This window comes from Bufo bufo, chromosome 4 (assembly GCF_905171765.1).
Source record: "Bufo bufo chromosome 4, aBufBuf1.1, whole genome shotgun sequence".
Taxonomy (NCBI): Eukaryota; Metazoa; Chordata; class Amphibia; order Anura; family Bufonidae; genus Bufo; species Bufo bufo.
The window spans coordinates 492,012,608-492,026,738 of NC_053392.1; the positions used below are offsets into that span (position 1 = coordinate 492,012,608).

The 14,131-nt window shown below is 41.0% G+C and overlaps 1 protein-coding gene across 1 annotated transcript in view; it reads left to right on the forward strand.

The window, feature by feature from the left end:
* The window catches only part of EPM2A (EPM2A glucan phosphatase, laforin), a 116,273-nt gene that overhangs the window by 83,318 nt on the left and 18,824 nt on the right, over positions 1-14,131 (forward strand). Inside the window, 1 exon segment of the mRNA XM_040429567.1 lies at positions 3,969-4,213. Coding sequence (XP_040285501.1) covers positions 3,969-4,213 — 245 coding nt within the window.

The window sequence follows — 14,131 nt, forward strand, 5'->3', positions numbered from 1 at the left end:
TAAGTGAATTTTCTCAATTGTTTAAGAATTACCAATTTTATTTCTACGCTGCACAGGATTCGTAACAGAAAAGGTACATAATGTATTCACATACACGACAACATCATATGGAAAAGGAGAACCTGAGGATAAGTCATCAATAATAAAAAGTGGACAACCCCTTTAAGGTTCATTTGTGAATATGATTTTTTTTTTTTTTATCCTTTTTCATGAAAATGAAGCTTAAAGTCAGGTCATTTCATATTGATGACCTGTCCTCAGGGTAGACTATAAATATCTGATTGGCAGGGATCTGCCAACCCGCATCCCTGCCGATCAGCTGTTCTGCAGGAACTCTGGTTCCAGAACTACAGCTCTGTCCATTGTGTATAGTGGACAGAGCTGGTTACTGTAGTAGTGATTATCTCTGTCCTACACTTTTGGTGCACTGCTGAACTGTGCTGCGCAATTGGCAGTGGTGCAAAGTAGTAGACTCCTTCCAATTAGAGATTGATGGCTTATTCTGAAAATAGGGTGTCAATTTAAAAGGACCAAAATATGAAACCCCTTACATAACTTGACCTGTGGTATAGATTTTAAATCCGCAGCAGGAAAATCTATGCTGTGGAATTTGGCCTTGAATTCAACCTTAAAGGGGTTCTCTGGGAATTAAGAAAATGAAAATACTTAAATGTTACTTTATGATAAATATATTCCCAAATACCTTTCATTAGTTATAATGGCTTCTTTTGTCTAGGGAGCAATAATTAGGACAAATAAAATGGCTGCCATCCTATTAGTACACACAAAACCTGTCCTAATCATACAGGAGGACAAGTTACTTCACAACACTGAGGTAAAGAGCTGCCTCATCCTCCTCTTTGCTCTACTTGTCAGTGATTATGATCCTGAATACAGCTGAATGTGGGTGTGTGTGGGTATGTGGCTAATGAGCAGCAACACGTGTATGCAGTCTCCATTACCACAGACCCACATTACCACAGTCTGTTCTGTCTATCCTCTCTGTATTAAATTCCCCAGAGATAAGGCTAAAGCTATATTCAGGATCATAATCCCTGACCAGTAGGGTAGAGAGGAGGATGGGGCAGCTCTTTACCTCAGTGCTGTGAAGTAACTTGTTCTCCTGTGTGGACAGGTTTTGTGTGTACTATTAGGATGGCGGCCATTTAGTTTTTCCTGATTGCTGCCCAGACAAAACAAACCATTATATTTCATTATATATAATGAAAGTTATTTGGGAATATATTTTGTATAAAAGTAATATTTAAGTATTTTAATTTTCTTAAATGCCGGAGAACACCTTTAATGCAAAGGGTTAAATCTGTGGCAAATCTGTAGCATTAATGCACCTAAATCCAAAATCTTCATGAATTGGTTCAAATTTTGCAGCTGCAGAGTTGGGCCCAATGCACTGTTGTACATGTGGTCGTACCTTTAAAGATACACTAATTCTAAGGATTGAAATTTAAAATGGGACATTAAAGCTATATTTACCTGCTCTTGTTGGAGAAATTCTGCAACTATTATAACTTAAAGGGGTTATCCAGAGATTACTACAAACACATTCATTGAACATAACTTGCCTGACATTTGTAATATACCTATCATTCGGAAATTGCATAGATCAGCATCCTGGGAACCCAATCACATGACACTCTTCTGAAAATCCAGTTTATGTCAATATCACATCCTTTACCAGGTTTCTGACCTGGGATATGAATGGGTCATCAGTTCTGCTGTGTACAGGGCCAGAATTGTTGTTCTTCCTGCTGCATGTGCAAAGTCCTGAATCCACCTCATTAGCACATATGCCAGAGAGAGGAATAGTTCTGGTCCCCTCCACAGCGGAAGTGACGACCCATCTGTAGCCCAGGGTAGAAATCTGGTAAAGGACATGACATCAGTGGAAGATGGGTTTTCAGAACAGGAGTGTCACGTGACTTGGTACATGGGATGCCAATACAGACAGATTCGGAATGATAAGTATATTATAAACTATCTCCTGTAGATGTGTTTTGTGTTGTTAAGGTGGGTAAACAGGACCTGCTAAACAAGCGGTCTGCTCACAGCTATTGAAAATATATGGGCATCTTAAGGCTTGTAACTTGCATTTTTACTTATCTTACCTATTCCTATTTAGTAAAATGAATATTCCTTTTTGATTACAAGGCAATTCTGTGACAATAATGTCAAACAAGTAATAGTAGTAACATAAAAATACATACAGTTGCAAGAAAAAGTATGTGAACCCTTTGGAATGATATGGATTTCTGCACAAATTGGTCATAAAATGTGATCTGATCTTGATCTAAGTCACAACAATAGACAATCACAGTCTGCTTAAACTAATAACACACAAAGAATTAAATGTTACCATGTTTTTATTGAACACACCATGTAAACATTCACAGTGCAGGTGGAAAAAGTATGTGAACCCCTAGACTAATGACATCTCCAAGAGCTTATTGGAGTTAGGTGTCAGCCAACTGGAGTCCAATTAATGAGATGAGATTGGAGGTGTTGGTTACAGCTGCCCTGCCCTAGAAAAAACACACACCAGTTCTGGGTTTGCTTTTCACAAGAAGCATTGCCTGATGTGAATGATGCCTCACACAAAAGAGCTCTCAGAAGACCTAGGATTAAGAATTGTTGACTTGCATAAAGCTGGAAAGGGTTATAAAAGTATATCCAAAAGCCTTGCTGTTCATCAGTCCACGGTAAGACAAATTGTCTATAAATGGAGAAAGTTTAGCACTGCTGTTACTCTCCCTAGGAGTGGCCGTCCTGTAAAGATGACTGCAAGAGCACAGCGCAGACTGCTCAATGAGGTAAAGAATCCTAGAGTGTCAGCTAAAGACTTACAAAAGTCTCTAACATATGCTAACATCCCTGTTAGCGAATCTACGATTTGTAAAACACTAAACAAGAATGGATTTCATGGGCGGATACCACGGAGGAAGCCACTGCTGTCCAAAAAAAACATTGCTGCACGTTTACATTTTGCACAAGAGCACCTGGATGTTCCACAGCAGTACTGGCAAAATATTCTGTGGACAGATAAAACCAAAGTTGAGTTGTTTGGAAGAAACACACAACACTATGTGTGGAGAAAAAGAGGCACAGCACACCAACATCAAAACCTCATCCCAACTGTGAAGTATGGTGGTGGGGCATCATGGTTTGGGCTGCTTTACTGCGTTAGGGCCTGGACGGATTGCTATCATCGAAGGAAAAATGAATTCCCAAGTTTATTAAGACATTTTGCAGGAGAACGTAAGGCCATCTGTCCACCAGCTGAAGCTCAACAGAAGATGGGTGTTGCAACAGGACAACGACCCAAAGCATAGAAGTAAATCAACAATAGAATAGCTTAAACAGAAGAAAATACGCCTTCTGGAGTGGCCCAGTCAGAGTCCTGACCTTAACCCGATTGAGATGCTGTGGCATGACCTCAAGAAAGCAATTCACACCAATCATCCCAAGAATATTGCTGAACTGAAACAGTTCTGTAAAGAGGAATAGTCAAGAATTACTCCTGACCGTTGTGCACGTCTGATCAGCAACTACAGGAAACGTTTGGTTGACGTTATTGCTGCCAAAGGAGGTTCAACCAGTTATTAAATCCAAGGGTTCACATACTTTTTCCACCTGCACTGTGAATGTTTACATGGTGTGTTCAATAAAAACATGGTAACATTTAATTCTTTGTGTGTTATTAGTTTAAGCAGACTGTGATTGTCTATTGTTGTGACTTAGATGAAGATCAGATCACATTTTATGACCAATTTGTGCAGAAATCCATATAATTCCAAAGGGTTCACATACTTTTTCTTGCAACTGTACAGTATGTAAAGTGTAGTCTTAAAATCTTTGTCATCATCATGTTGAGCATACAAATGATTTACATGCTTGTGAGTTTGCGGGTATATTATTTTACTCTTGATATATATCTGTGTATTTTTTAAAATTAGAATACTGCCTAATATATGGCTTGGAAGTTGCCCTCGGCAGCTGGAGCACATTACGATCAAGATGAAACATGAATTAGGAGTGACTGCTGTCCTGAACTTCCAGACAGAATGGGATGTTATTCAGAACTCCAAAGGCTGCAATAAGTATTCTGAGCCCATGAGTCCAGACACCATGTTCAGGTTATATAATGAAGCTGGAATTACATATATATGGATTCCTACACCTGATATGAGTACAGAAGGTATGTGCTCTTATGTATTTCAGACACAATATAGTCACGTGATGTCATCATCACTTATACAGTGGCCCCAGTTTCAGATAAAATTGTCAAGCTGGCATATTTTACCTTGAGCTGTACATCTCCAATATATTTTACTAACTATTATGCAACTCTTCTGTAAAAAAGAGGCAACAGGTTTCTCAGCATCACTACAGCAGTGTTTGTAAAGATGAACATACATACTTTCTAATGATCATTTTTAAAGTATACCAGACACCAGCTGTATGCAACAATAAAGCAACTGAAGCTGTCTTTAGAACCTAGAACATATCTGTCTCCAGCTAGATCTCTGTCTTTCAGAAGAGCTGAAGACCACTGTAATGCAAGTCTTTTGACCTTCTTGTACTCTCCAAAGTAAAGGTGATAAGTGACAATGGTCGAATCTCCCTGGGCTTGGAAGGCATTTTCATAGGTGGATTTCAGTCCATTTTCTCTAACAAAATCCAGTTTAAAAAAAGGCTTGTTTCCTGGCTATTACTACCAACAAGGAAAATATGGCAAAGGTTGGCAGGAACAGGGTTAACCACCCTGTTCCTCCCCTCTTGGTGGGAGTGGGCTGGTCCTGCTTCCTGCCAAGAGAGGGGAGTTCTTGTCTAGAGACAGAGTGGAGAGGACGCAGACTGCAGTGCTCCTGCTCCTACAGGGCGTTATCACAAAATTTCCTCAAGTAAAGCCTCGAGAAGATAAAGACAGCAGAATGAACTGCTATATTCAGCTTCTACAGCTATATAGTCAGCATATACAGCTATAACTTTTGTGTTGCCCTGATTGGATTTGGTTATTCATGCCATGTGGGCGGCTTAACTCTACCAATAGCCTGGCTATATGTGTGCACTTTTTAGTCATTCTGTGTTTTTTACTTTTAATAAGTTTTTATTGATTTTAAGCAAGGGTATTACAGTAATCCAGACGTAGTCTGGACAGAAAAAAGCATAAACAACAACAGCAACAGGCATGTAGGAGCATTGTGTATATCAGTCCACATATTTAAGATTCGGTGGTTCAACCGTAACTGGTTCTTCATCTGTAGACCCTGCAGAGTTCGGGCGATGGGAAAGAAAGGGAATAAAGGAAATAAAAGAAAAAGAAAGTGGAAGGGCATTTACAGAATGGGATCTGGTATTGGGGAGGCATGTGAGCTTGAGAGCCATGGCAACCACTGATTGTGAGCACGGATCCTGGATTGCAGAGTGGGTGAATAAACTAGTTCATGTTGGTCTATAAGATATTGGACTTCAGATATTAGGGGAGTGATCCCTTGTTTCCAGTGTCGGGCTATGACCTTGCATGTAGCAGTTACAATGTGTGCTACTACCCATCTCATGTTCTGTGGGATATTAGATCCCATACATAGTATAGCGAGTTCTGGTGTTAGGTTGAAGGATTCCCCAGTTACTTCTGCTATTAGATCTAATCACTTTTTTCACAAAGGTGAGATTTTAGGACAGAACCACCACATGTGTGCAGGATTTCCTCTGTGCCCACATCCATGCCAGTAGGAGGTTGGGTAGTCTCCCTTCATATGTGCCAGTCTGTCTGGTGTGAGGTACCAGCGCAATTGAATGTTTCTATTCTGCTCTGCATGGTTGATACATTTGGATGGTTTAATTGCCCATAGTAATGCTTCATGCGACTCCGGAAGTGGAAATGTGGTTCCTAGTTCTTGTTCCCATTTGAGCATAAAGGTGAGTTTAGATGGGGTGGGGGGTGAGGATAAGGACATGTAAATAAGGGACAGGCTTTTTTATGCGCCGAAGGTATAGTTAAAGAATCCGGTGAGCGTTGTGGTTGGGATGTGGGTGTGAATATTAGAGAGGGAAGTTAATAGGTGGCGGATTTGGAGGTATTTGTAGAAGAGTGTGTTGGGCAGGGCAAATCTGGTATGTAGTGTTTCAAATTGCAATAGAGAGGTCCCATCATAGCTTTTTCCAATGGTGTCTATTCCTTTTAGGATCCAATGAGTCAGGGATAGATTAGGTATGTGATATTCCAGTGACATCAAGGGGAATTGGTTTCTATCTAGATTGAGCAGGGTGGATGGGGAAGAGAGCAAATGTCGCCAAGCCTCTGAGGTGGCCACCATGGTGCTTAATGGTAGATCACAGTTAAATTGCTTTAACGCTTGTGCGGCTAGGTAACCCCTAAGAGTGGCTCGTCTAATGAGCGATTCTTCAATTTTCAGCCATCTTTGGGGGCTAGAAGAGTGCCACCATTCTTTGGCTTGTGCTGTTAAAGGCGCTCAGTAGTATTTCCTCACCCCCGGGACCCCCAAACCTCCCATTCTCATGGAAGGATACAGTGCGGATTTGCATATTCTGGGTCTGGTAGGGCCCCAAATAAACTTTAGCATATCTGCCTGGAGTTGCCATTCTGTGTTTTTTGATAGTATGTAAGGGGATAATGATGTCACAAAGGGATGCCATGCATGTTCTATTAATGTGTGCTATTGGTTGGTTATGTCACAGAAACTCTTTGTCGATTTTCTACCAGGCAAGCGTCCTAAATCCTCAAGTGAAGTTGCAGTGGCTTGGTTTGAGGTGGTCACAGCTCTACGCTGAGTCCCCCGGACAATGTGGAGGTGTCACCACATGTTGCTACTTTCTGGAAGGGATGGTACTCCATGGTGCGCCCCAATGGGTAATAAGTTCAGAGAGTCAGGGTTTGCAGTAAACCATTCTGTTTCTTTACTGGAGGAACTGAAGTGCAAAACAATAAAGGCAAGGCACTGAGCTGGCTTCTCCAGTCTCCTCCCAGAAGGTTTTGTGCTGAGGAAATGCCTGAGCTAACGGTCTCTCTCTCAAAAAGCTGGTACCCTGGTCAAAGGGCGGATGACCTAGATTCAGCGGCAGAGTATCTCCGTCTTAGGCCGAATGCACACGGCCGTGTTCTGCGGCCGAGAGCGGTCCGTGGTAACCCGGCCGGGATTCCTGCTGAGAGTAGGCGCGCACGGCGTCATTGGTTGCTATGACGCCGTGCGCTTCATGCAGCCGCTGCTGTACAGTAATACACTCGTATGATCTATACCAGTGTATCACTGTACATCAGCGGCTGCATGAAGCGCACGGCGTCATAGCAACCAATGACGCTGTGCGCTCCTGCTGTCAGCAGGAATCCCGGCCGGGGTACCACGGACCGCTCTCAGCCGACGAACACGGCCGTGTGCATGAGGCCTTTAAGGTGCATCTCTGGGCTGAGCAGGATTTGTAAGGGCATTAACAGGGACAGACATATTATATCTTGATTCTCTGTCCCAGATGTATTTTTTTGTCCTCATTTTTTGCTAACCATCCATTGTATTTGACAACTTTTTGTACTATAGTTATCATAGTCCAGTTTGGACCACATTTATCTTTTGTCTTTTAATTGTATGTAGATTAAATATAAAGTTTTAGGAAGTTGCCCTCAGTGATTTATGCTCAGTGTGTTGCTATCAATTCTCTAGCTAAATGTCTTGAGACAAATGGAGTGTTTGGCTACTTTTACATGGATCTGCAAAAACACTTCTGTTACCATAATACAACCGCATGCATCCGTCACAAACGGATCCGGTTGTATTATGTCTTCTATAGCCATGACGGATCCGTAATGAACACCATTGAAAGTCAATGGGGGATGGATCCGTTGTGTCAGAGAAAACAGATCCGTCCCCATTGACTTACATTGTGTGCCAGGACAGATCCGTCTTGCTCTGTACCACATGGCGGACAGAAAAACGCTGCAGGCAGCGTTTTGGTGTCCACCTCCAGAGCGGAATGGTGACTGAACGGAGGCAAACTGATGCATTCTGATCGGATCCTTATCCATTCAGAATGCATTAGGGCAAAACTGATCCGTTTTGGACCGCTTGTGAGAGCCCTGAACGGATCTCGGAAACGAAAAACCAAAACGCCAGTGTGAAAGTAGCCTTAGTGTGCTGGTGATTACTGAGAAGAGGGGGCGTGACCGGACTGTATATCAGGCAGCCAATCAATAAACATAAACACTGATAGCAGGAAAGCTAGGGATTGTGGGGATTGTAGTCTTTGGAGTTTTGTGAGGGAAGATCAGGCGCCATGATACTCTGTGTTGCAGGCTCACACAGGAGCTGGACAAACGGATTGCAAGGTAAATTGAAGCTCTGGTTATATGTATAGGAATGGGTTCTGGTTGGGTCACAGCTCGCAGCCTTAATGCAGTTTTTCAAAAATTAAGTTACTTTACCGGAATAACCCTTTAAGTGTTTTTTTTCAGACATAAACAACATAACAAAACCAGACAGTCAAAAGGCCAGCGTGTCTGTTTTTACATAGTTACATAATTAATACAGTTGAAAAAAGACATAAGTCCATCATGTTCAACCAAGGGATAGGTGGGGACACGAATTTTAGAAAAAGGGGAGTGAGACCAAGATTTCTACACATTTTCATAAGCATTAAAGGGGTTGTCTCACTTCAGCAAATTATTATGTAGAAGAAATTAATACAAGCCAGTTACTAATGTATTGTTATTATCCATATTGCCTCCTTTGCTAAATGGATTCATTTTTCCATCACATTATACACTGCTCGTTTTCATAGTTACGACCAGCCTGCAGTCCAGCAGTGGTGGTCATGCTTGCACACTAGAGAAAATGCTGTGTGGCCCCACAGTCATAGCCATCAGAGAGGCTGGCGCTTTTTCCTAGAGTGTGCAAGCACGACCACCACTGATGATTTTAAGGTTACACCGGGTATCGAATTATCGATACCCAATCGATACTTTTGTACCAGTATCGATTTGATACCGGGGTTTGCCTTTTACCGATAGTATCACAGAAAATGGCACGCGCTGCTCTCAGCGCACGTCATGTTCCCTCAGTAGCACAGGTGAGAAGGAAGCAGTCTCTTCCTCCCCCCAGTGACGCTGCTGCCGCTGCCACCAATGAGAGAGGGGCGGAGGAGGGGAGGGACTGTGGCCACTGCACCACCAATGATAAGTTACCCATTAATACAGATACAGGAGGCGGGTGCCGGCGGGAGAATCACATAGTCAGCACCTGACCTCTTTGACAGGGAGCTGCCATCAGCGGCAGTTAATCCCTCAGGTGCCACACACATGAAGCCCCGCCCCTCTCCTGAGAAACCCCACCCCTCACGGACATCTCTCTCTGCGGTCATGTGATCAGCCATGAGTGTGGGAGGAGTTAGGGGAACACAGGCTCCCAGTAGGACTGTGCTGGTGGAGAATGCAGAGGTACTCATGTATGGAAAGTGTGTATAAAGCAGGGCAGTGTAACCAGTCTATTGTACAGTTTTCTGTGTGTAATGTGCATACAGTAGTTCTATCTGTGTAATGGGCATGTGGTAGAGCCGTGTATGTAATATGTATATAGTAGAGTCATGTGGGCGCTGTGTATGGCAGCGTCAGGTGGGCGCTGTGTATGGCAGCGTCAGGTGGGCGCTGTGTATGGCAGCAGGGGTCTTATGTTTAGTGTACGATGTTGGATAAATGTAAAATTGTCTACATTTATTTCTGCATGGGAGACTAGCAATGGTTTCCCTGCAGAAATATCAGCCATTATGTGGGCCTATGCATTATATATATATATGAATTTTGCAAAATTCATGCACTTCCATGGCTAAAAATACTCCTCAAAATTGAGGAGTATTTTTACTCTTCTGGAAAAAATGTAGTGCAACCTCTGGTCCCCTCCCCTCTATTCATTGGTGGCAGTGGCAGTTCTGATCGGAGCCCCAGCAATGTAATCACGGGGCGCCGATCGATTACCATGGTAGCCAGGACGCTACTGAAGCCCTGGCTGCCATGGTAAGCTCCCTGCTACTGTGTGCACAAAGCACAGGGCACCAGAAACAGTGTAAAGTCCTATTCACCATAATAGAGCTCTATTAGGGTGAATAGGACAAGGGATTAAAAGATCCCAGGTTCTAGCCCCTAAGGGGAGAAATAGTTATTAAATAAAAAGTAATTTAAAAAAAGGTAAAATAAAACAACAAAATATTAAGTATAAATCAGCCCCTTTCCCAAGTTTACATATAAAATACATAAACAATAAATAAATAAACATATTACATATCACCACGTCCGAAAAGTCCAAACTATAAAAATATTAAAAACGCTATAACAGAGAAAAAAAATTATAAAAACTGCGCTATTCGCCATTTTTTTTTGTCACCTTGTCCCCCTAAATAATAGGATAGGAATGTTCAATGATAGGCTGGACATTCAATAAAATGTGGAATGCATGCGGCTTATTTGTTGTTTTATTTTTTTTTAATGGTATAGAGCAGGGGTAGGCAACCTCCGGCACTCCAGCTGTTGTGAAACTACAACCCCCAGCATGCATACTTGCTCTGCTCTTCTAAGAACTCTCATAGAAAGGAATGTAGCATGCTGGGAATTGTAGTTTTACAACAGCTGGAGTGCCGAAGGTTGCTGATCCCTGGTGTAGAGTATTGCAATACTTTTTTATGGTATCGAAATCGAATCAAAAGTTTGGTATCATGACAACCCTAGATGGATTGCAGCGTGGTTGTGACCATGGAAATGAGCAGTGTATAATGTGATGGAAAAATGAATCCAGCCAGCAAAGGAAGCAATATGGACAATTGGAATACATTAGTAAGTGGCTTGTATTAACTTTTTCTACATAATAAATGCAATTTTCTGAAACCCCTTAATGTCATTTACTTTTAAGAATTAATCTAAGTTCTTTTTTAAACTGCCTATTGACCCTACTGTGACCACGTCCTGAGGTAGAATATGCCATAGATTCACAGTTCATACAGTAAAGAAGCCTTGATGCCTCTGGAGACTGAACTTTTTGGTGCTGATCCAGGGACTCTATTTAAACCCCTTCCTGGCCATACCCCAGTGCCAGTAATAGTCTTGTTTGAGCTCACTAGCTAGGTTCCTGGTTCTTGTTCCTGTGCTGATTTGAATTGCTTATGTTTCTGACCTCGGCTTGTCCTTTGACCAATCTCGTTCTCTCATTTTTGTACTGTGTTGTCCTCCTGGTTCTGACCGATTTACATCATACTCTGTCTTTGTGTTGTTTGTCTCTGGGTGTTTGTCTCTGCACCTTAGTAGCATAAGGACTGTTGACCAGTTGCGGTCTTGCTACCTGGGGCTTGCACTGCATGTACAGTAGGTAGGGAAAGTGGAGTGGGTTCTAGGTTGGGGCTCGCTGTCCGTGTTTGTCCCTACCTTCAGCTGTTACACACTGGCTCCACCACCAAATCTATATAATAGCAAGTTAATGTACCTGAAATGAAGACTACAGGGGTTCTACTACCATACATTATGCCACCCCGCATCACATTCCTGGAAGTAGAACCATTTGGTATTTACTTGTCAAGGCCTTTTTATGGCATTGCCCAGGTGGTCTCCAAACCAATCTCCGGCTGTGATCAACATCAATTGCGGCACCTGAGGGAATAAATGACGGGTTTCAGCAGCATAGCTTTTCCGTGTCATTTTGGATAGGTGCTGGCTGTATGACACAGACGGCACCTGCCGCATATGGAGTGAGCTCACCGCAGCAGCCCGCTCCATAAATTTGCATTTAGGGGTTAATTATTTTCATTGGTGGCACAGTGGCCAGAGGCTAGAGCCCCCCCCCCCCTCAGTATTTTCATTGGTGGCACAGTGGCAGCTTCTGATTGGAGGCCCAGCAGTGATATTGTGGGACACCAATCGGTCTCCCTGTTGCTGTGTGCACAACAGCAGCAGGAACAGTGTAAAATCCTATTCACGCTAATAGATTTCTAATAGGATGAATAGGAGAGGGGGTCAAAAGATCCCGGGCTAATAGTTATTAAATAAAAAGTAAAAAAAAAAAAAAAACAGCAATATATTAAAAGTTTTAATCCCCCCCCTTTCCCAATTTTACATTTAAAAATATATAAACAATAAAAATATAAACATATTAGATATTGCCACATCCGAACTATCACAATATTAACCCCTTCAACCCCGGGCCTGTTTTCACCTTCCTGCCCAGGCCATTTTTTGCAAATCTGACATGTGTCACTTTATGTGGTGATAACTTTAAAACGCTTTTACTTATACAGGCCATTCTGAGATTGTTTTCTCGTCACATATTGTACTTCAGGCCAGTGGTAAAAATAAGTAAAAAAAAAACATTTTTATTCATAAAAAAAATACCAAATTTACCAAAAATTCTACTTTTATAATAGATAGTAATACCTTCAAAAATAGTTATTACTTTACATTCCCCATATGTCTACTTCATGTTTGGATCATTTTGAAAATGACATTTTTTTTTTTGGGACGTTAGGCTTAGAAGTATGGAAGCAAATCTTGAAATTTTTCGGAAAATTTACAAAACCCACTTTTTAAGGACCAGTTCAGGTATGAAGTCACTTTGTGAGGCTTACATAATAGAAACCACCCAAAAATGACCCCATTTTAGAAACTACACCCCTCAAGGTATACAAAACGGATTCTACAAACTTTGTTAACCCTTTAGGTGTCCCACAAGAATTGATGGAAAATGGAGATTAAATTTCAGAATTTCACTTTTTTTGCAGATTTTCCATTTTAATCCTTTTTTTCAAGTAGCAAAGCAAGGGTTAACAGCCAAATAAAACTCAATATTTATTACTCTGACTCTGCAGTTTACAGAAACACCCCACATGTGATCGTAAACTGCTGTACGGGCACACGGCAGGGCGCAGAAGGAAAGGAACGCCATATGGTTTTTGGAAGGCAAATTTAGCTGAACTGGTTTTTAGATGCCATGTCCCCCTGATGCACCCCTACAGTAGAAACTCAAAAAATTTACCACATTTTGGAAACTACGGGATAAGGTGCCAGTTTTATTGGTACTATTTTGGGGTACATATGATTTTTTATTGCTCTATATTACATTTTTTGTGAGGCAAGGTAACAAAAAAATGGATGTTTTGGCACAGTTTTTATTTTTAATTTTTACAGCGTTTACCTGAGGGATTAGGTCATGTGACTTTTATAGAGCAGATCATTATGCACGTGGCAATACCTAATATGTATACTTTTTCTTATTTATTTAAGTTTTACACAATAATAGCATTTTTGAAACCGAAATAATGATATTTTAGTGTCTCATAGTCTGAGAGCCATAGCTTTTTTATTTTTTGAACGATTGTCTTAGGTAGGGTCTAATTTTTTGGAGGTGACGGTCTGATTGGTACTATTTTGGGGGGCAAACGCCTTTTTGATCACTTGCTGTTGCAATTTTTGTGATGTAATGTGACAAAAATAGCTTTTTATTTTTTTATATCTTTTTATTTTTACGGTGTTCACCTGAGTGGTTAAGTCATGTAATATTTTTATAGAGCTGTTTGTTACGGACGTGGCGATACCTAATATGTATTTTTTTTTTTATGTATTTCACTTTAGCACAATATTAGCAGTTTTGAAAAAAAAAAAAAAGATGTTTTAGTGTCTCCATGTTCTGAGAGCTATAGTTTTTTTTATTTTTTTCATTTTTTGCGTGATGAGGTGATTTTTTTTATACCATTTTGGGGGGAAAACAGCTTTTTGATCGCTTGGTGTTGCACTTTTGGTGATGTAAGGTGACAAAAAAGGCTTTTTTTACACTGTTTTTATTTTTATTTTTTTATGGTGTTTATCAGACAGGGTGGATTATGTGATATATTTATAGAGCCGGTCATTACGAAAGCAGCGATACCTAATATGTGTGGGTATTGTTTGTTTTTTCTGTTATTTATTATAAAATAAGGGGAAAGGTGCGTTTTTTTCTCTTTTTTACTTTATTAATTTTATTACTTTATTAATTTTATTAAAAACACATTTTTTTACTTTATTTTATTTATGACATTCACTTTTGGGGGTCTGATCCCCTCTGCAATGCATTACAATACATCTGTATTGTAATGC